The following is a 24394-nucleotide window of genomic DNA, read 5'->3' as shown; positions in this document are numbered from 1 at the left end:
TATTTCAATATGCAAGTGTGAAAACTTTTCTGTTTCATTTGAGTGAATAAAGAGGAGAAATATAATGTATTCTGGATCTTCCAGCATTAAGCAGTGGAAGTGAAATTTAAACATAAGTAAGTTTTAACTTGAATTTGCAGAAAATCAAACTAGACTAACGGTCAGTACAAGAACTATCATATCCTAAGGTGTGTATTTAAGAATGATGAATTACCATTTGACTGTGTAAAAGATGAGGAAACACTATATGAGTTTTATTTGCAAATGTTGCATATACTGAAAAAGATAATAATTTTTTTCACTACACTTTTGTGATTTCAATAGTGAGTCTCAGTAACCAAATATTTCACTGGCCTTTAGGAATATGGGGATACTTTTTTTTTTTTTTTCCAAGTGTCCTTAAACCAATAAGACCACCTACTTAAGTATCAACAGTCAATACATAACAGTACAAGGAAAAATTCACTCATATACAAGCAACTACAAAGCAGCTATCCTAATGAGAAAATATCATTCTTGTAGTCAAATGTAAGTGTTTAAGTTCTCTACCTGTTTATCTTCCCATATGTACTTAACTCAAGAAAAACATATATGTACAGCCAAAGAAATTTTTCTAATGTGACGTTCCTTGTCTTTGTTTATTGAAGAGCTCAACAAAGTAAATGGTTTTATCTGTATTTCTAATAAATTCAGATTTCTTAAAAGATTATTTTAATGCAAAAGATGTCCATCTCTACGATCTGGTCTATATCCTTTTCCCACATGTCTAAACTGAAGTCTCTGAAAACAAAGATTAAAAAAAATATATATCTTAAACTGCCATGGTCTGGAATGGATTAGTGAATAAACTACATACCTTATAAGGCAGATTGTCTAAACCAGACTTCCTTCCTCCCCTGAGAGCTACGAGAGCGCTTTCTACATGCTCTACTTCATCACCTTTCAAAATGATAGTATTTTTCACTGGAAATTATTCTTTGACTTCTGTACTGGCTTTCTACTTTCTTCAGTGTTATCAGAGGGCTTTATCTGTATCAGGTGGACACAGCATAGTTGCACCAAAGCATCCCACTGGCTTATATCCTAATAAAGGTAACACAGGGGTAACAACCCCTTGCAATGCTACAGGCTTGGGGCAGAGTGGCTGGAAAGCTGTGCAGAGGAAAATGATTGGGGGGTGCTGATTGATGCTCACCTGAACATGAGCTGGCAGTGTGCCCAGGTGGCCAAGAAGGCCAACAGCATCCTGGCTTGTATCAGGAATAGTGTAGCCAGCAGGACCAAGGAGGTGATCATCTCACTGTACTCTGCTCTGGTGAGGCTGCACCTTGAGCACTGTGTTCAGTTTTGGGCCCCTTACTACAAGAAGGACGTTGAGGCCCTGGAGCATGCTCAGAGAAGGGCTACAAAGCTGGTGAGGGGCCTGGAGCACAAGTCCTGTGAGGAGTGGCTGAGGGAACTGGGGTTGTTTAGTCTGGAGAAGAGGAGGCTCACGGGAGACCTTATTGTTCTCTGCAACTGCCTGGAAGGAAGGTGTGGGGAGCTGGGGGTCAGCCTCTTCTCACAGATAACTAGTGATGGGACTAGAGGGAATGGCCTCAAGTTGCGCCAGGGGAGGTTTAGGTTAGAAATTAGGAGAAATTTCTTCTCAGAAAGAGCAGTCAGGTATTGGAATGGATTTCCCAGGGTGGTGGTGGAGTTACCATCCCTGGGGGTGTTTAAGGAAAGGTTGGACCTGGTGCACAGGGACATGATTTAGTGGGTGACATTGGTGGTAGGGGGATGGTTGGACCAGACGACCTCAGAGGGCTTTTCCAACCTTAATGATCCTATGATATCATTTGTTGAAAATACATTCCCAGCCTGAAAAAGCTAGTGGAACATGGTTACTTTCGAGGAAAATTAAAGGGGTTTGTTGTTGTTTCATTATATTTAAATGTCTTCTAGCTAATAACTCCAAGGAAGGAGTCATTGTCCAATGGATAATATAATATTTAGCCATGTTAACAACATTTGTTTTTCATAACTTCATTCTGTTCCCCACATGCCTGATTTTGCCCCCAAAAATTGAAGGCTGCATTATAATACTGTACATGTATTTCTGTGTGTGTATATATTTGTATGTGTGTGTATGATTCTTCGAGTAAATAGTGATTGTATTGTATTGTAGTTCCCATGACTGCTTCATCTGTCTATGTCTGTAATGCTTTCAAACCTATAGGAAAATTATGCAGTAAATTTGCAGTAAAAGAGAGACAGTCACTACATCATGTCCATGCCACTTTACTGGAAAGTGTTATCGAAGAATGTTGTACAACAATTTCAGTCAATGTTTACAGATAGATTAATTGGTACAGAGACAGCCGTCTTTTGGCTTTCTGTACGTTTTTATGTCAGCAACAGTTGTTAATGAAAACTAGTAGAAATATTTTCACTTTAAATCTGGCTTCATAATGCCTCTCTAAAATTTTGATAAAAACAATCAGCAAAGTTAATTCTTTGTGGTATTTGGCTTTTAGAAATTATTCAATGTGGAAAGAAGAAAGAGAAAATAGAGTAGTCTGGCAACCATTTAGAAAATCTAAACGTCTCTGTAGTTGATTTCAACATGTTAAAAATGTATCAATTAGTTTTCTAGAACTTTTTATTATTTAAATGAGCTACAATATGTACTTATGTAACAATAACACATATGAAGAATTCTGGCCACATTATAGTCAAAGGCCATAAGAACAGCTTTTCTCGTGCTGTTTAAGGATTTCTTCCTTTTGGAACAGGCCAGTACAAACGTCTCCAATCCACGTGAAGCTTTTGCTTGTGTTCATTAGAGCTTTGAGCAAAGGTTTCTCACTGATTCTTAGTAAAACAAAATGAAAACAGTTGTTACAGATTTCTCCCAGGAATATAGGGAGTGGTCCTATCCTCAGGACTTACTCTTATCTGCTGTAGATTTGTGGATATGAAAAGATCATTGCACAAATGTATATGCATTCCTTAAAATAGCTTAGTTTTGCAGTTTATAATAACAAGACTTTTAATCTACATAGAAAACTGTAAAGGAACCACGTGCTGTGACACTCCCATCTTTCCACCACATGTTGTTGACACACCACTCATAAATATTAGGATGTATTATTGCTAAAGCTGTAAAACATCTGCTTGCTGTCTGTCTCTGTAGACGCCAAACAGGGAAGCTCTAAACATTGTCAGCTTCTTCCTTCTTACTTGACATGGCCAGTGTTGCTACAAATAAGGCTGTCATCACCACAGGTTCACTTACTGTGGTCTTAAGAAGGCTACGGTGGGAAACAAATAACACAATGTGCATATTGTGGCTGTCAAAGATAGTCTTATACATTAAATCATTCAGATATGGAAATAATTTAGATTTGGACATGCAAATTGATCATGCCTTCTAGACCTTTCACTGTCTTTGGTGCCCTCCTTTGGACACATTCTAATAGTTTTATATTCTTCTTATATTGTGGAGCCCCACACTGCACACAGTGTTTTAGGTGAGGCTAAACCAACATTGAGTGTAGTGGGGCAGTCATTTCTTTTGACTGGTTAGCTATATTGTGCTTGATGCACTTAATACTGTTGTCCCTTTTGGACGCCAGAGCACATTGTTGACTCATATTGAGCCTACCATCAGCCAAAACTCTCAGATCCCACCACAGCCACTTGTCCTCCAGTCTGTACAGACATCCAAGATTACAGCATCCCAGGTGCAGAATCCAGAACTTGTTCTTAATAAATTTAATATGGTTGGTAGTTGTCTAGTGCTCTAATCTATCAAGATCTCTCTGTAAGGCTTCTCTATCCTCAAGAGACTCAATGGCTTCACCTAATTTAGTGTAATTTACAAACTTAGTTTACACTCAACTCCTGTATCCAGGTCATTGATAAAAACTTTGAAGAGAACTGGTCCTAAAATTGAGCCCTGGGGAACACCATTAGTGCATGGTCACCAGCCTGATTTACTATTACCCCGCTACCCCATTTACTATAACTCTTTGAGCCCTGCCATTCAGTTGCTCACCCATCATACTGTGTACATGTCTAGCTGTATGCTGGAGATTTTGTCCAGGATAGGACACAGAAGGATACTGTGAGAGACAGTATCAAAAGCTTTACTGATGTCCAAAAAACTCACATCCACTGCTTTCCTTTTGTCCACTAGATGGGTAACATTGTCATAAAAGGATATTAAGTAAGTAGGATGTCACACTGTGCTGTGGCCACATCTAGCACCCATTCTATCACAGACTGTGCCCAGGGGCCACCTTGTTCCTATTCAAAGTTCATTAGTATAACTTACAGTGTATCAGAAAAAAAAAATACTTTCCATGAAAATGCTGATAAATAAAATATTTCAGCATAAAAATGCTGAACTGATAAAATTAACATAGAACTTTTTATTATGTTGAACAATTTTTTATGACTAAAAACAATTCCATCAGAACATTTTCATCCATTTCTGCTAACTGCACTAATTAGTCTTACAAAGCTCAAAGACTTACACACACACACACCAAAAAAAAAAAAAAAAAAGTAGATCCAGAGTATAAAGGCATTGTGTTTAATGTTAGAGTTCAAGTGATGCAAAAATTAGCCACAGGTCTGATAAGGTGTTAAAGTAATTTATTATCTTTGTTTTTAATATCTAGACTGTTTTATATTGAAACCTTCTATCATCAAATTCCAGCCCGCTGAATCTTGTTATGCTTTTGTTACTAATTAATGAGCCTTTTAGAATGAAATACCACGTTTCCTCTTGCATTTGGGAATGAAGCTGACCCCAAGAAAAAGTGTTTTTCATTCCCATCCTTTCATTTTTTCTTCCCTCTTTCTCAGATACTTGTGATTTTCACAGAACTAGATATGTTGATCTTGCAAAGTATATTTTCTTCAGTATCTATGTACTTAATGTAAGTCCCACATTTATAACATTTCAGAGGGAGATTTGCTGTTTAGTTTCCTTAATTAAAAAAAAAAAAAAAAAAAGGAAAGAAAAAAAGTTTTATATTACTCTAGCTTGTACAGCAAATCCAGGGCCTGAATTTAATCTTTACATTGTTATCTTTTGTAACAGCTCGTATTAAGGTTTTGTGATATCTAGTAGAAACAACTCCATATGGATTTTATTACATTCTTCAGTTAGGTTAAATGACCTGAAATTATGCAGGCATTTTGCCAGTGATCTACTATCCAGAAGTAAAAACAAAGGTGGGGGAGAGTGCAAATAAATAAAATCTAAGACTGACTTGGACAGGAAGCGGTTTGTTGGGAAGTTTGTAATCACCAGTTGGTTTATGGGCATGAGAAACACCTCTTTTGGCACGTACAGTAGAATTACTGAAAGAAGAAAGTAGAAGAGGGGATGAATTTATTTCTTTATCTAATATTAATAAAATCTTTCTGCTAAGCTCCCACCTCTGGTTGTTTAATATTGATGGACAGCTAAGCAACACTATGCCGTTCTTTCACTCCCCCTCCTCAGAAGGAGAAAATAGGATGAAAAAAGCTTGTGGGTTGAGATAAGGACAGAGAGATCACTCAGGAGTTACCATCATGGGCAAAACCGACTCAGTGTAAGGGAGATTAATGTAACTTATTACCTATTGAGAACTGAGTAGAGCAGTGAGAAACTAAAATCGAATTAAAAACACCTTCGCATCCACACTCTTCTATCTCCTGCCCCCCTGAGCAGGGGAATAGGAGGTGCGGTCAGTCTATAGCACTTTGCCTCTGCCGCTCCTTCACGGTCCCTCTCTGCCCCTGCTCCATGTGGGGTCCCTCCCACGGGATGCCGTCCTTCCTGAACTGAGTCTGCGGGGGCTGCCCACAGGCAGCAGCTCTTCAAGAACTGCTCCCACATGGCTCCATACCACGGGGTCCATCCCCCAGGAGCAAACTGCTGCAGCACAGGTCCCCCACAGGCGGCAGCTCCCCCCAGACCCCCTGCTCCTGTGTGGGCTCCTCTCCACAGGCTGCAGCTCCAGCCCGGGGGCTCTCCATGGGCCGCAGCCTCCTCCAGGCCACATCCACGTGCTCCACCGGGGACTACTCCACGGGCTGCAGCATGGAGATCTGCTCCATGTGGGACCCATGGGCTGCAGGGGAACAGCCTGCTCCACCAGGTGCCTCTCCACAGGCCGCAGGGAACTGCTGCTGCGTGCCTGGAGCACCTCCTGCCCTTCTTCTGCACTGACCTTGGGGTCTGCAGGGCTGCTTCTCACTCCTCACTCTCCCAGCTGATGTTCCACAGCAGGCTTTTTTTGTTTGTTTGTTTGTTTTCCCCCTTTCTTAAATCTGCTCTCCCAGAGGTCCAACCAGCATCACTCACTGGCTCAGCTCTGGCCAGCAACAGGTCCCTTTTGGAGCTGGCTGGAGCTGGCTCTGCTCTGACATGGGGCAGCTGCTGGGCTCGGCCCACAGAGGCCATCCCTACAGTCCCCTGGCTATCCAAACCTTGCCATGTAAACCCAATTCACCACAACAGTGTCAAAGCACTGGCCTGAAAAAACTTCTTGTTCAAGGTTGACAGATTTTATCTATGAAATGTGAAAACAGATCCCGCTCACATGGTATACCATCATTTCCCAGTTTCACACAGCACATCAAATGGTAATTTTATTGTGGGTTCCATATGCTTCGATGGTACTCCATAGTTCCTAACACTTACCTTCTTCCATTCAGTTGTAAGGCCCTTCACAAAGTGTTCCTTAGTTTACCCGTTTTTATTTATCTCTTACGTTATTGACCCATCCATAATACCATTGATGTCCTCTTTAATGCCCTGCTCTTCTCCTTCCTTTGCCCACTTTTGGCTTTTCTACATGAACTTCTTATATACAAATGTGTCATATGCTCATGCACTTGGATGAGTATAACAACTCCATGCACATTGTTCTAAGTACTAGTGTATGAAAACATCTTAAGTAGGACCCTTATAGAGTAATATTTGGCTGCTTGGTGGAGAAAGTCAGTGGGCTGAATTAGTAGAAGTGACACTTTTAGAATAAATAATTTATGTACTGAATTCTATGGTGAAAATAAAGTATCATTGTTTTCTGTATTAATAAATATGTTGGCATGAAATAATATCAGCTAATTGTTTTATTTCATTTTAGTTTACTTGAGCACAAAATTTTAGAAATGGAGGAAAGGCATAAAGAGGAGCTGGATACTTTGAAGGAGGAAAAAGAGAATCTACAAAATCTGGTCACTCGACAAAGCTACATAATCCAGGAACTAGAGAAACAGTTGAACAAGGCAACAACCAATAACAGTGTCCTGCAGAAGCAGCAGCTTGAATTGATGGATACAGTTCATACGCTAATCACCCTCTGTTCCAAGGAAGGAGGTAAGAAAGCTGAATTATAAAGCATTACGAGTAGTAGGAAATTTCTTCTGGAGGGCCATATTTTTGGAATGGTAGAACTAAATGAGCTTATTCCAAAAAGGAAAGGACATGGAGGTACTTAAGAGACATGTGGATGTGGCGCTTAGGCACATTTTTTATTGGTGGGCTTGGTAGTGTTATATGATGGCTAGCCTTGATCATCGTATGGGTCTTCTGCAACCAAAATACTTCTATGATTCTATGACTACAACTGAGAATCCACAAATCTGATGAGAATCCACGAATCAAATATGATTCAGACAGTGCTGAGGCCAACCCTTTTGCTAACATTCGTATTTGTTTTTCTAAATTTAGTATCATTGAGTTACTATACCATGGCCTTAGCTGATGTTCACAGTTGCATTGGCTTCACATTAGCAATACTGATTTGTTCCTCTGAGCATCTGTCTCCTGGTGGGAGTAATCTGACCAACTGTGGGTGTTAACTTTATAGGTTTCTATATCTAATTTACTCTAAACTTCCTTTAAAGTCACTGGAGAGAAAAGAGTGCTAAATGAAGGAAAGTAACCTAAAATTCTATACATGTATATGTGTTTTGAAGTTGGTGAACTCAGATGCAGGCATGTATGATGCTGTATCCATTCAAAAAATAAATGTCTTCTATTGAATTAGTTTTTATTTAAAATAAGGGATCATATTTCTTCCTTCTGCCTTGCTTGATTTTGTTTGTTTGTTTCTGAGTATGTAAGGCACACTAAAAACACATAAGAGAGAAATAACATCTTCTGAAAGAATGGGTTGACAAATCATCTAGGACAATTCTCCTCAAGTCTCCCTTTGTTAGTAAACACATTTCTTATAGACACTGAGAAATAAATTCAGGTGGGATTTTAGTTTTCAAATGAAAAAGACATTTCTCATTTGTCTCAAGAAAGACGTTCCTTTCATCAGGACTGTCTAAAGGAAATGGCAGAAAGGGATAAATGATGAATGGAGATCACTGTGAGGGATGGAAATGGGACACTGAAAAAAAAAAAAAAAAGAAAACACAAAACAAACAAACAAACATAAAACAACAATTCAGTAACTACAAAAAAAAAAAAAAAAAACAGGGCAAAGTTAAATAGAATAGAGAGAAGAAGAGGTGTAAGGGAGAATATAAGAGGAAAGGCTAAGATTAACAACAAAAAGGGGATTAACTGCTGTGCTTGATATGCCATGTAGAGGATTAAAAATAGAAAAGAAAGTCAAGGAAAAAAAAACTGAGATGCATCTGAGAAGAGGTCATCAAAACCCTTCTAACAGAGGGTACAGAATAAACATGGAGAGAAACCATAGACATATAAGTTCTGCCAGTCATTCAGTGAGTGTGGATGAAAGAGGTCTATGTAAAACCTTGCATAGCACTCCATGAAGCACATTTGCTCATTGTAATTCTAGAGCTCTAAGTGCTATTAATGATTTTAAAAAATTAAAAATATAATAATACTTTTCACCTGCATTGTTATTCATTATTTGGTTTGAAAGTCAGAAGAACATATTTTATCATTCACACTATTCAGCTACAGGCAGGGTGGGTTTGCTCTCTACTGTATATTCCCATGCAACTTGTGTGGCTTAAATCTGAAGAGTTCCAGTGACGAGGATTACATCTCCTTCCTTTGGAAGTGTTTCATGTTTGGACCCATGTTGATAGAATAAATTTTTTTTTCCTTTTTTTTTTTTCCTTTTTTTTTTTTTTTTCTGCTGATGTCCATTCTAAATGTTCCCTTCTGCTTATTCTATTATACAGTTCCCCAGCATTCTGAAGTAAATAACATCCTTTGTAGTAGGCTGTTCTCATATCAGAAGAGAAACATAGTGATGCAATGCAAATCCTTTATTATGTTTTGCGGTCTTTTGGCAAAGAAACCTGGCAATGTTTTGTTCAGGGTGTTCTAATAGAGCTCAGGAGTATTTTAAAATTAATATCAGTATGAAAGATATATTATTCTCATACAAAGATATTGTGCGAGTTCTTTTTAAGGCTAGAAAAAGATTTTCCAATCATTTTGAATTTGATTCAAAGGAAAAAAAATAAATAAACATTTTTTTCCTAAACTTAGTTTCCTCAGCTGCTTCTTATAAAGATTTTGAATTAGGATTTCAGAAGTGGATGTTTAAAACTGGGTTTCTGGCTCCAAATTCAGGTGATTGAAAACCTGAATTTTCATTAGCGTTTTTATTTCTGAGGAACAGTGGAAGTGAAAATACTCAGCACAGGTAAATGCGTAGATATAATTTTATTTGCCTAACTCTAACCCTTGATTTTGGACTCCATTACATTTTGTGAATTACCATGGTCAGAATTTTCCTTGGATACTTTTATGATAAACTTTAAAGAGAAATAATTGCAGAAAAGTTTCCACTTCCTACGTAAGTCAAGCTAACCAATATTTTTGGCAAGCCCATCCACAGCTGAAGAAGAAGTCAGGCAGCCTAAGTTCAAATAATATTATCTTGGAGTACAAGACTACAACAATGAAGGCAAAATAATAAAGCATTATAATAAAAATTACTACCAGCTTCAGTGTATGCAAGTATGTGTTGAGAATGGAAGACTATGCGTGGGAAATACAACTGAAGCTACTCTGAATTCTCAGAAAAAAATATGAAGTTTAATCTTGCACAAGTCTTTAAGTGTGTACTAATGTTCAACACATAAAATATTCTGTAAGAATCGGTATTTATTGGGAGATAGAGAATAGCAAAATGTGATACATAAATCAGTGACACCACTTTTGTCTTATATTGTGTTATATATTGGTCATCTAATTTCATAAGGGATATAGCAGAAATGGAAATGCTTCAGAAAAGAATAGGATAATGGAAATAATTAGAGACCTGGAACAATTTCCTTATGAGGAGAGAGAGCTGTTAAAAACAGAACTATTGGATGAGAAAGGAGGTATGTAGGATGCTGTTATGTAAACATACAAAATAACTAATGCTAGAGAAAAGAGGGACAGCCAATAACACTGAGAGAGATTTTCCATTGATAAAAGATAATAATTATGTAAAGTATTGGTTGCTAGATATCATTGTGGCTGACAAACATTTTTGAATTATTAAAAAGCAGAAGAACTCGTGAAAGGTGGGCTTTTGTTAAAGCCTTAAAAACTCCAGGTTTTTAACCGGTGACATTTATCTTTGAAAGGAAGTGTGACCTAAGCAAGGCATCAAGTCTAAAAGGCCAGATTGTCAAAGATGAGTAATTTACCAAGGATGAAGACAGCAGCTGAGAGGAATTGTAAAATGTAGCTAAACCCAGCAGTATTTTGAGAATGCCTTTAAGTACCTTTGTTGGATTTTCAACCATAAAAGTGGAGGTCTGTATATTTTACTTGTATGTGTATATACTTTAAAAACTATTATCAGTATCAAGAAACCTAAAAATCTCACCCAAGATAAAAGTCACAGACAACAAAATTATGTTCTCCTTTGCATAAGTCACAGTATTCAGACTTTCCCAATACATGAAACTGATTTTCTTTTTAATTATTATTATTAAATAATGATAGAGCTGAATGACTTTTGAAGTCAAGCTGGTGATAATCATTGTTTTTTGATTACAAAATGTGAGATAAATTTATTCCAGTAATGATGTCATTGTATCAGAAGATCTATTTTTAGATTAACTTAAATAAGTTCAGACACTTTTAGAATTCTACCTGCTAGAAGTCTGTGATGAATTTAGCTGACCAGTGTGGAGATACAGGGCTGACCAGAAACTGCTTTAACTTAGATTTAAACTCTGAGAAGCTGAGATAACATAGTTCCTACTACTGGATGACAACCCTACAGTATAATCTACTTTGGTACTTCAACCATGGCTACATAAATATTAGGAGGATTTCTGAAGTACATAAAGGCAAATGAGGAAGACAGAAAAATAATAATAATAATAATAATAATAATAATAAACTAAGTAAAAGACACAGAGGATAAAATTTAAAAATATAGATGGACCAAAAGACAAAAGCCAGATCCTACTTTCAGTGTCAGTTTTGGTACAGACTGATTTTGAGATGGGGGCCACCTGTCAAATGCGATTTTTTTGAGAGTTCAATTTCCAAAATACCACCCACCTCTCTTCTATTGTGAGTGATTCTAGGATTTCAGTTGCATGTAATCCATAAAAATAGAAACTCTTAAAAGTCACAAAGCCTACAGAGTGTCAAACATATGCAGTATACCATGGGGACTCACTTGTCTCCATTTTGCCATGTGTCTATGGCTAAACAGATATGTCACATTGTTTATGTACACTTTAGGCAGGGACAACAATCTTGGCAGGCTGTCAATAAATTTCTAAAATAGAATTTATTAAAAAAGCTGTGCTTTCAGACACTAGCCTTCCCATTGAAACAATTTTTTGGTATGTTAAAAAAATTAAGTAACTTTTTAGAAATTAAGCAATCTGCAAATTCAAGTATAGACAAATGCATGAAACATTTACTTCTCCACAAAAGAAGAATAAAGAAATAGAAATGTTGAGTTGAAGGCTTAATTAATCACCACAGAGATAGACCTCCAAGGCTGTAGAAGTTCTTTTCCTATAGAAGATAACAAGAATAGTATAGAGGCCCTTGCATTCTATTCAAAAGTCATCAAAATTTTTGTGATTATTTTCTTAAAACTGTTCATTCCTCATACTGCTTTGAGGATTATTTGTCTGAAGATACATAAACCATTTTGGTCTTGTGAACATGAATAGAAAACCAGGTAATATTTGCTCATCAATAGCCTTCTTGTTTCTATTCATTCTGAGATTGTGCAGTTCTCTGGATGAAAATACTATGTTTGGGATTGCGTGTAAATTTCTAGAATTTTAAGAACTCCAATAAAAGTGACTCACTCCCTCACTATTGACTAGTATTATAAGTACTTCAAAATATGAAAAATAAAATTTCTATTAACTTCAGCACATTGCTGTCATCATCAAATAATAAACTTCTAACACAGTAAATAGTACATGACAGACTTTCTAAGCTTCCACATCAGAAAAATTATTTGTGAAAAGTGTATGTAGTGCTACTTAGACAGTCATAAAAATATGACTCAAAAAATTTCAAGGAATGCACTACAAATTGTTTTAAGCAATAGATAACATCATCATCAAAGAAGCATACACAAGTTCAAACTAAGTAATTCAGAAATTGCATTGGTCCAGTGGGAAATTATGTTTAAAGCCAAGGGTCACAAAATGTGCTCAGACTAAAGTCACATCTATTTTCAAATATATTTTTTTTTTTCCAGTAGAAGAAACTTGATATAGCATGTCTACAGTGTTAATATCATTTGCATAACTTAAGAGAGCTGCCTCAGTGCTCCTACCCACAGCATAAGGGAATTTAAAATTTCAATGGGGAAATATATTTAACCATACACTTACTGTCCTTTTCACGGTTTGTTTTATGTTGTTTGTCAGAGTGCATAATAACATACCTTGTTAAAACGTTTGGTCTAAACTTGTATACTTCAGCAGACTAATGGAACAATACAGAAAGTTTTGTAATGAATGTCTGGTTTTGTGACCTCCTAGTAGGAGAGAAATGAAGCATTAGCTTCCTCCTGAATGCAGACAAGAAGCTAAGCTTAATTCTCAAAATAATACACATATATGCTAGGAATTTACCTCCCCAGAAGTGCCTGTTCAGTTCATGAAGTAAATAATTTTGTTAGTGAGTCTGACATTTCTTAAAAGGTTCAAATCTCCTGGGTTATGGTTAGCTTTCATATTTTAGAAAATTCTACATATAAATAGAAGTATGTCCAAAAATGTATTCATAGAATACATACTTTAAAAAGACATAGCAATTAATTTACTCATAACATTATACTGTAAGTAGTCTATTCCATTTCTTAAAATATGGTTGTTATGATGTTAAAATTTATGCTGAAATGAACAGAGTGAGAATAGAATGAGAACATCAAAGAAATGACCTGAAGGTTACAGACACAGGCGAAACTCCATTGACATTAGGAAAATTACCCCAGCAGAGATGCTGGTCTACTTCATTAGCAAGACTTCAAAGACATTTTATATAATACAAGCCAGTATTTTAAAAACAGAGAGAGGGAGAAAAAAAAAATCCTAGTCAGAATCCCAAGATAGAATTACAGATTCAGGTGTTCTGAAAGAATATTTTAAGTCTTAATATTTGAATTGTGTTCAGCAAAGCAAATTTTCTGTATTATATTGATTCAGTTATATATTGGAGTACAATAACTAGACTATTTAACACATTAGATGGTAGTGTAGAAAAGTAAAGTTGTATAATACTCTTCTTTGGTTTTTGTGCACAGAGAAAATACTGGTATTCATTTGAGATATATTCTGAGGTAACCATTTCTCTAGCAATCTCTTTTCATCCCTTTAGCACTTGTCTCCTTTTTGTACCTCATCCTTAACATTGTTAGTTTGTTGCTGTTGTTGTTGTTGTTGTTGTTGTTTGTTTGTTTTTTTTTTTTTTTTTTTTTTTTTTGTTTTTTTCATCATGATGTAGCATAACTCACAAGGCAGGAACCTTGCATACGGCATATCAGTCACTACATTATTTTTCTTCTGAAGCATGGAAGCAAACAAAATAAAGTTTCTGACAAATTTTGTCTGCAAGCTGTAGATCTGAGGTGGATCAGGAGTGTGCTGAAACATAGCTATAAGAAAAAAAAAACTGCATGAATAGAGACATTTTTTCTTTATAGTTTAAATTTTGTATTACCAGTGTATTATAACATACTGCATTGCTATAAGAAAAAATATGACACTGTGTATTTTAAATCTCTTTATTTTTTCTTAATACTGATTAAGAATGTATTTTCAGCCCAGAAAGCCAATCGTGTCTTGGGCTGCATCAATAGAAGCAGGGTGAGGGAGAAAATTCTCCCCCTCTACTCTGCTCTTGTGAGACCCCACCTGGAGTGCTGCGTTCAGCTCTGGGGCCCCCAGCACAAGGAGGACATAGAAGTATTAGAATGAGTCCAGAGGAGGGCCACAAGGATGATGAGAGGGCTTGAGCACCTCTCTTATGGGCTGAGGGCATTGGGGTTATTCAGCCTGGAGAAGAGAAGGCTCTGGGGAGACCTTATAATGGCCTTCCAGTACCTTTCCTGCAGGGAGCCTACAGGAAAGGTGGGGAGGGACTCTGTCGGGGAGTGGAATGGCAGGATGAGGGGGAATGGCTTTAAACTAAAAGAGGGTAGATTTAGATTAGATATAGGAAAGAAATAGGCACAGGCACAGGTTGTCCAGTGAAGAGCTGTGAATGCCCCATCCCTGGAAGTGTTGAAGGCCAAGTTGGATGGGACTTTGAACAAACTGGTCTGGTGGGAGATGTCCCTGCCCATGGCAGGGGGGTTGGAACTAGATGATCTTAAAGGTCCCTTCCAACCCAAACCATTGTATGATTCTATGACTTTATGTATTAAAAACACAGTTAAACAGGCTTGTCAAAGTTGGAGCAGCCACACATGAATCTGAACACAGTTACCTAATTTTGTCGTTAAGCCCTACATTGTTGCTCAAAGGTGACAAATCAGGTAGCACAGCTAAGCACAATCTTAGCACAGCTAAGGTTGACAATATGTTTGTCCAAGAATACAGAAATATCCATCTGCTCAGTTTCCCTCTACTTACTCCTGCTTTAGATGTTCTATGGGCAAGTGATAGTAAGTTTTAAAGACATCTTAAAGCAATAGCAGAAATACCTTTAGCCTCTACAACTTGCTGAGGAGGGGAAGTGGAGAGGAAGGTGCCAGACTCTTTTACCTGGTAACTGATGACAGGACGCACGGGAACAGCACAAAGCTGCACTAGGGGAGGTTCAGACTGGAAGTAAGGAAAAAATTCTTTACTGTGAGGGTGGTCAAACACTGGGACAGGCTTCCTAGAGTGGTGGTTGATGCCCCATGCCTGTCAGAGTTCAAGAAGCTTTTGGAGATGCCCTCATTCATATGATTTAACTTTTGGTTAGCCCTGAAGTGATCAGGCAGTTGGACTACATGATCTCTGAAGATCCTTTCTAACTGAACTGTTCTATTCTACTCTAAAAGTAGCAGAAGATTGTTAAAAAAAAAAAAAAAAAAAAAAAAAAAATCTGCCCATAATTCACAAAGCTCTTGTCACTATTATAGATGCATTCCACTTTTTGAATTGCCTCTATCTGTATTGCGAAATCTGGGGAAAAATCCTGAATCTTAATTTTGCACTTAGTGGCACGGAAGAGGTGTCCCCCTTAACCTTTCTGTAGCTGAATCTAGCTGAGCACATGATAGAAAGCACTGCAGTGCTGCAGTTGGAGGCTGGGTTGCCTTTTTACAGTTGTGTAGGTGTTCAGTTTAACATACACATCAGCAGTGCTTTTTTTTTTTTTTTTTTTTTTTTTTTTTTTTTTTTTATATGTGCTATAGACTTCTTGTTCTCCTTGGAGATTTTCTATGCTCATACACATTTTTCAGATGCCCAGAAAGAAGCTTAATAGTTTTGGGGAATCAGTTTTGCCTGGCTCACCTAACATTAACAGCATAGATGTAGAAACCTGGTCTAGACTTCCTCTAGAGTCAGCAAAGGACCTTTTTTTTCAAATGAGTTGTCTTAGGATGAGGTGAATTGCGTCTAAAGTGCCTTTTTCTCTCTATTCTCTTTAAAGAGTGAAAAGAGTAGTGCTGCTATGTATATGATCAATGTCTACATTGGGACAATTTAATTTTATAATTGCTGTTTTCTAAATCTGAAGAAACAATTATATTAATTCAAAATCATAATGTTTTATTTTATTTTATTTTTTATATCTCGTTCAGGCTAGCATAACTTTATTTTCAAGTTACGGTGTATAATAGGATACGGCAAAGTGTATTAGTTACAATCAAGTCAGACTATGGTTTAACAGAGATACAATATATAAATAAGTTAATTTAAATGTACATCATTCAAAATTTCTGCCAGCGGGAAAATATTTGAACTCTTCAAAACAGATTTGAGGATTCCTGTATTTTATCCCTATTAGCTTGCTGTTGGTGACAGCAAGAAAACAGTATTTATTACTGCTGAAAAAATTAACACTTTGTGTATATATTTTTGCATTTCAGTTTTTGATTGCTAATATTGAAATCACTTACCTACTCTCATTCCTACCGTATATCTCAGTCCCTAAATCTCCCTTCACTCTGCTTCGTGAAAATTGTATTACTCGCTCACACCAAAGATATTAGAGGGGATATCAGCATATGTGAACCAGCCAACAACACTGCTGGTGTCAACCAAATGGCTTATTAATGAAAAATTTCTTTGTATGAATACCATGATTCAGCTGGAAACACTAAATGCACATTAGGGTGCCTGTGTGGAAAAATATAAATCAATTAAAGAAATATGGACACTAGAGATATTAAACAAAGCCAGTGGCTTAATCTCTCTTGTAGCAGTTTATGAAAGACTTCTTTAGTTCTCATCTCTCAGTGAATGGCTGGTTTCTCACAAAATTGCTGTCTCAAGCAGAAACTATTAAGGAACTATATTGCAGCTGGATAATTAAGTGTCTTTATCTCTTTGTAAATAGGCCATAAGGCATTCTATTTCAGCTCACTAATGAGGACCACTTTATGGTATTCCTAAGCGATGCCTTTCAAATGCACAGTGAATTGAAGTATTATTGTTGTTACCAGTCACTAAGGCTGGATTTATTGGGAAACAAACTTGATAACTGTTGATAATTTATTAGGTAGTAAATAATTATGCCCTGGAGAGGGTGAAAGCTCACTATGTTAACATCATTTTCCAAGACCTAGTCAATTCCTGCAGCACTACAGGAGGGAAATTCTGCTTTAAGTGATTTATTTAATAAGTACTTGGATAGCTTGAGTGCTCTTGCTATGCTATTGTTTGCCTTTCTTACTTCAGACTCTTAGAGGGGGAAAAAAGAGAAATGTAATATTCCATTAGCTGCTAAAACTTTTCTATAAATGTTAAAGTGATGCAACTAATTTGCTACACCTTTTCTCTTTGCCCCCCATCCTAAAGAAGCTGATCTGAAATTCTTGTATATAATGAACCTTAGCATTCCTAACAAATCTGAGACTGCACTAGTTCCTATGCTGGCAGAATCTACTTAGCCCTGCTTGATGCATTTCAGCATGGCCTGGTAGTTTTGCTCTGTTGTATTAAGAGAGGTTCATGCATTCATTTGGGCCTCCCACATGCAATAAGTGGTACATATGAAGGGCTAGGGATTGGTGGCAAGAAGGCTATTTTTACTTTTGTCATTGCTCCGTGGAAACAAAATCCTTCCACTTATCCTTCCAATCTAGTGATTGTAGGATCACAGGATAAGTCAAATTAATTGAGCTTTTCAAATGGAATTATATGCCTGTTTAAAAATAAAATAAATAAAATAAAATAAAATAAAATAAAATTAATAAATACAACACTCTTTACTGAAAGGGTTGTTAGGCATTGGAATGGGCTGCCCAGGGAAGTGTTTGAGTCACCATCCCTGGAGGTCTTTAAAAGACGTTTAGATTTAGAGCTTAGTGATATGGTTTAGTGGAGGACTTGTTAGTGTTTGGTCAGAGGTTGGACTAGGCGATCTTGGAGGTCTCTTCCAACCTAGACAATTCTGTGATTCTGTGAACACAATCAAACAAACAACCCCCTCAAATTTTCTGGAAACCCCCATGCCACCACAACATATAAACAAACAAACAAAAAACAAATATTCTGCCAGATCTTTTCTAAGTTGTTTCACTCCGTGGCTATGGAGAGAGTCTACAACCAACAGCACAGGAATAGCAACACCATGTCTTTAAACGACATCCTGCTTTTTGATTTTGGGTAATAATTAAACGCTCCCTTAGACATAAAAGAAGGTGTTTACTTATACTGCCATAAACTCTGAAAACTTACACTAAGGCCAGCATTTCCCATTCTAATTATTCAGCAGATGTGTGAGCCTGAGGAAGGAGTTCTAGAGTTCTGCTTTCTCCCAACATAAATAGCCATGTAAGTTCAAGGTAACCTCCCAAGCAAATCTTGAGTGAAAAACGCAGGAAGTGCTTCTTGCTTGTTAATGGTTGAAATGAAAATAGTATTTTATAAATTACTACAAAGAAACAGAAAGGAAATCAGAAAAAAAAAAAATGTACTACTGTATATTTCATAATGTGATCAAATACTGTGTAAACTGTTGTACCCTATGTCTCAAAAAAAAAAAAAAAAAAAAAGATGACGAAGGATATGGAGTCCAATAAGTGTATTAGATCTGCTTCAGGCAGTGAGAAGAATGAAGGAAAATGTTGTAGAAATGATAGGTGGCAAAATTCATGGAAGAAAATTTATTTGAAGTTTATTAAATATAAGGATATTATACCTGGCAGAGGAAGTTCCTATGCTGTAATTCCTGGAAATGCTTTCCTGCTTTTATCCTCTTCCCCAGTCATCTATTCTTACTGAAGTCTCCTTTTGGGGCCAGGTGTTAGACTAGCCCTTGCAAAACCTTAAGGAGGTTTTGCAAAACCTTAAGGAGGTTTTGCAAAACCTGGAGAGGGAAAGGCCTAAAGGAAATTGAAAATAAGGAGAAAATAGGTAATTGTAAGGGTATGTAATAGGTATTGCAGGTAATTAAAAGGTAATTACAATAAGAAAACAGAAGACCAGAGGGTTAAAAGACCAAAAATGTCCAGGGAAGGAACTGGAAAGGGGCACCATGAATGTCATCCCAACAAAATCCACAGATCCCTGGAAGAATCCAAGAGATGGTGGAGCTCAGTGATGTCCTCTGTGCAGATGGGAGCAATGGGCAAGGGTTCCCTTGTTGAGTTCTCTTCTGCTGAAAGAAACAGAGCTGGCTGGGCTGGCCGGGCTTGGGTGCAGGCTGGTGAGGAAGCTCCATGACTTTTAAGGCCCCTTGCTGGAGACAGGATAGTGGGTAGGTTGGATCTACAATGCTAGCACAGCAACTCTCATAACTCATCTGCCGTTATTCGGAGCCTGGACAGAATAGTTTTATAAATTATATATAATCCACAAATTTATAATCTATAAACTTGTAGTAATAGCTTTTGTAGCAATAGCTTTAGGGTAGACGCAAATTAAAAAGAAAGAGCTTCAAGCAGTGGAATGTGATTTTTTTCTTCCCTTAGTCATGAAAATCTGTATAGTCTAGTTCCCAGAACAGAAATACTTTATTCCAGTATGTCAACATGAACTTTTTTTTTTTTTTTCAATATTCCTTTGGCCAACTCTTTTTGCCAGATTCAGAGCAATCTCACAAAGAAATATTACTTTAAAAAGCATTTTGGTGAATGAATGAATACTTCACTGTGAATACTTCACTGGAAGGAAAGTATATATCCAAACTCCAGTCCTAAACTTTCTCCCAACTCCCCAATAAACAGATGTGTGCACACAGGCATGCACACAAAATGACTTATCGGAAAAGACTGCTGGACTCCCAGACAACCAGAAGAAACTTATCAATTTATTTTATTTTATTATTTTTTTTTATGACGATGATACTCAGACTTGTATTAATATGGTACAATATAAACCTTTGAGTAAGTTTTGTAGCGGGTGGTTGTAGTATGTCTTTCTCTATAATAATTTAGAATTGGGTACTTTGTGCATGTAAGTTTGCTTTTAAACTTTTACTTAGCTAGCTAGATGCATAAAAAGAAATATAAACTCCTGATGTTCTATCTATATAAATAACTGCAGTATTTTTAATTTCAGAGAAGAGGAACTTAACTTTGAATGGATTGTAAGTTTTCTAATATATATATTTTTTTCACATTGTCTAGATAGGGTAACATCAGCAGCTTTAACAATCCAGAAATAGTTTTAGGAGAATAAAACATAGTATATGTTATGTATCTGAATAGACTAGACTCCAGAAAATGCACTTTTCAAATCCTTTTTGACAGGGACACAAGCATGCTCGTACATGTCTATCATTTTAGTTTGTAGGCAACACCTGAAGAGCAAATCTGAGTTTAAGCACCGCCAGTTTCATGCATTTCCCTCTGGTGCATGGAACATTTGCAATAGACCGCAGAACTGTATTATCACAGGGTTGTCTGTTGCAGAGGATAGTTGGACATCACTGCCAGTGATTAGGTTGCAGTTTAATGTTTGTTCTCAAGCAGAGCTTGGTGTATGATAGACTAGGCCACTGAAACAACAGACTACACTATACCTCTGGCTGTAAGTCAGCAAAAACTGAGTAGCTGTAACTCTGCATATTTTTCCTCCTCAAAACAAAAATAATCTTCACCCTTTCTCTGTCAGCTCTGTTTGTGGCTCCTGCTGCTAACTCTGGGAACATATATACATGTTTGGGCCATGTTCCAGGCTTCCACACTGGGGATATTTGATTGACATCCTTCTGATAACATTAGCAAACTGCTCCTGATTTGATGCTTTGCAAGCCAGGCACTATTTGCCATTGTAACTGGAACTGTGGTGGTGCACAGCAGCTGCACCCAAATGTCTGGAAAAGAGGTCAGAGATATGGGATATCTTACAGAAGTGTAGCATTTCCCACCACATGTCTGGAACCATGACAAGGTTAAGGCAAACTTGGTTTGTAGTCTGCGTACAGACAGAAACTGCCATTTTGTAGTCCTTGAATGACCCTGACCTGGAATGCTGCAGCTGTAGGTAAAAAGACATCAGTTTACAAACACACCTTTTTTCATTTTTAGAAGCTCTTCATCTGGGGACAGAAATTTTCACCTCAGATACTTCTGATACAGCAGCTAGAATTTGGATTAGTCATATTTGCCAATAAGATGTTGGAGAGAGACTTCTCCTTCTAAGCTTCAAAAGCATAAGAATTTTATTTTTTTTAAGTGTCTTTTGGTATGTATAGTGACTGTGGAGTCCTATAAGAAAATTAGATTTATGTAAATGAAACATTAAAATTATTAACATATAATAATTAACTAAGACACTACAGAAATCTCTGCATATCTGTCTAAGTAAGTCACCATAATGAAAAAAAACAACAGCTGCCTTTCATTTACTGGCAGTATCGCTAGAGGACATAAGACTCAACTGATTTCACAAATATGGCAGTTCAGTCTTTAAACAATTTAGTAAATATGAGCATGTTTTTATTGATTCAGTCAACATAATGAACTGCAGTGTGATATTCTTTATTGCTTACAGACAAAACCGCACTATTCTTTCATTAAATATCTGACAGACTTGAACAGTGGTGAGATAACTTCATTTTCTTAACAACAATCGGAAATTAAAAAAATAAAAATCATTTTAATTTTGAAATATTTTTCTGGTAGAGACCAGATTAGATAATTTTCTTATAGCTAGAACAAAACAAAAAAAATAAATATTTTATATTTTGTGTTCCTAGTGGATTACTTTAGATTACTAAATAATTCAGGAGCTATTTGCTCTTACTAGTTAATTGGTGACTTATTTTCATGCTTGATAGCAGAAAAATAGTTTCACTCTACCCAGAAGTACACCCAACAAGCAACCAGTGATGGGACTTCCCTGGCTATTGTTCTGGGAAAAGGGGCTGGGTGTCACAGCTCTCTCTCTTGCTTGCAAGCTCCAGTAAGCCTTTCCAAGAAAAGTGAAGAGGCTCCAACCTCAGGTGCCAACCCCAGCTTCCTACTGAAGGTTAATGCCCATTTAGTAAGAGCAGTAAAAAGCTGCTCAGCCCTGGCAGTTCACAGCTCCTGGGTTAGCAGAAGCCCTGTCATTTTGGGTTCCTGTCCTTCTGTGAGGCCACAGAGCATCCACACTGCCAGGGCTGTTGCACCTACATGGGAGCAGCCATCTGGCAGAGCTCTGGGCACTTACAGGTGGTACCTGCTGTATTGCCTGGGTTGGATTCATCATCCTGGGCTTTAGAGAAAAGCAAATAGAGCCAAAGGACTGATAACTGAAATAAATAATTCAGCAGGTAGGGAAACATAGGTAATGTAGCCTGGAAGGAAGTTATTGGACTAAAAATTAAGCGGAAGTCTTTTGAATGTGTAGTGAAATAAATTTATTTCTCTTGTTAATTCGCCTTATGTTCAGGAAAACATAGGCATCATTGCTTCAAAGGAGCATGACTGATTTCATCTCCAGTTTCTTCATCCAGAAAAGGCAAACAAACAAAAAAATCCTCCAGGGCTCCAGATTTTGGCTAAGCATTCAGGTTTAAAAAATGGTGATATTATTTTTCTTGACATAGACTAATCTTTTTCTTCAGATACATAAGACTTTGGTGTAAGCATTGTATCTGAAAATAGCTAAACTAACGTTAGAAAACTGGAAAGTCAATTAAGATGCTTAAGCGGAACAAAGACATTTAATGGCTACATGTTTTGGTTTAAAACAGCTTCCTACTTACTACTTACTTAGTCTTACTACTCTTTTAATGTTTATTTACACATTTACCATATGTCAGCCAGTGCATCATTCAGGAACTTCACTTGATGTATAATGGATTCAAGGTCTGTGTAACATCATAGAAAAAAAAAAAAAAAAAAAAAGAAGTCTTGAACGATAGGTAGAAGTTGTTTGGAAACTGTATGGAATATTAAGTTAGAAAAACAATATCAAACTGTAGAAAAAACATATTCTGCCATAGAAGAACATTACCAGTAACATTCCTGAGTATTAATTTTCTGATAACTTTGGGTTGTTCTTGCAAATTACAGTCTGATGTATTAAGGAAAACTGAACTTTGTGTTGGTCATGCTAAATATACTGTGCTACAATCTGTAACAGCTCAGCAGCAGCTTCACAAGGGACTGAGCTTTCCTTCCAGTAGGGTCACCAACTTTTGAGGGGAGGGATGACAGGCACCCAGAGAAAGTCATCTTCTCCTGGCTACACTGGTTCACTGAATGAAACCTACTGCTGCAAAAGAAAGTTATTGGGAAATTACCACAACTGCTGTGTGAAATGTGTCAGGTATTTCAGCTGGCTGATACTGAGAGGACAGAAGGAACTGGGCATATACAGGGCATTTATCTGTCCTTGTCACTTTCCTCTGATTACAACAGCTGCTTTTTTTGTTTGTTTGTTTTGTTTTTGTTTGTTTGTTTTTTTTCCTAGTCTCTAAGCAAAAGAAAAAGTTGTATTTCTAAGTATGTTTGCTAGATATCCATCTCCTTAGATAATCATTTTTCAAATCTAATTCTAATTCATCTGAAATTAAAATCTTACCTGATTTAAAAGTCAGATGATACTAGCTTTGGGAGATAATCATGATTTTTTTGCCTAACTTTCAATTAAAAAGGAACCAAATTCAAATTCCAGTATCCACGAATGACTCTTAAGTAGTTATTTCCAAGTGTTTTGCAATGTGTATGTAATGGTAAAATAGAGGTAACACTGTCTTTCTACATATGTTGCAGATATTAAAATATAAGTACTTTAAGACTGAAGGAAATTATGACTCTGCCCCTGCACAACTAAATACATTTTTAGACAAGAGAGACTGATGTCTGCAGTTGAAACAACAGTATTAGAGAAATTCAGGCTAGAAAGAATGGATTTAATCTAAAGCCCCCTGAAATTAGTGAGAGGCTTTACTTTAACTCCTCGAGGCTTTGGCTCCAGCCCCAAGTAATTATTCAATCTGGACTTTGGCCACTGATGCTAATGCCATCTGCTTACAGAAAAGTACTGTGAAATCTTTAATTAACACAAATTGTAAAGGCCTCAGTTTTATGTCTTATCTAAAAAATAGCACCTTCAAGAGTTCACTGTTGTGTGCCTTGCTGAGGACCTCATTCAATGCCATATCACAGGGAAGAGTGTCACCTACTGCATAGCCAGCACTACCTTTCTTTTACAAATACAGCCAAGTCTCAAAGAAGTTGATTTTCCTATTAAAGTTCATATATTAGTATATGAACCAGGCTTTGTTTTTATTGATGGTGTTGGATAAAAATAATAAACACATCATATGCATGGAAAGGGAGAAATAAGAGGCTTTTGTTTGTCTCTATACCTGGAGAGCAGG

At 36.9% G+C, this 24394-nt stretch overlaps 1 protein-coding gene across 3 annotated transcripts in view; it reads left to right on the top strand.

Moving 5' to 3' along the window:
* The window catches only part of ANGPT1 (angiopoietin 1), a 187088-nt gene that overhangs the window by 95526 nt on the left and 67168 nt on the right, over nucleotides 1-24394 (top strand). For all 3 annotated transcript variants that reach the window (XM_040546736.1, XM_040546738.1, XM_040546737.1), the window contains one exon: nucleotides 7137-7369. In XM_040546736.1, the coding sequence (XP_040402670.1) occupies nucleotides 7137-7369 (233 nt within the window). The remainder of the gene's footprint in view (nucleotides 1-7136; nucleotides 7370-24394) is intronic.

The sequence above is a fragment of the Cygnus olor genome, chromosome 2 (assembly GCF_009769625.2).
Source record: "Cygnus olor isolate bCygOlo1 chromosome 2, bCygOlo1.pri.v2, whole genome shotgun sequence".
Classification (NCBI taxonomy): Eukaryota; Metazoa; Chordata; class Aves; order Anseriformes; family Anatidae; genus Cygnus; species Cygnus olor.
This window is presented reverse-complemented; position numbering and strand designations above follow the sequence as displayed.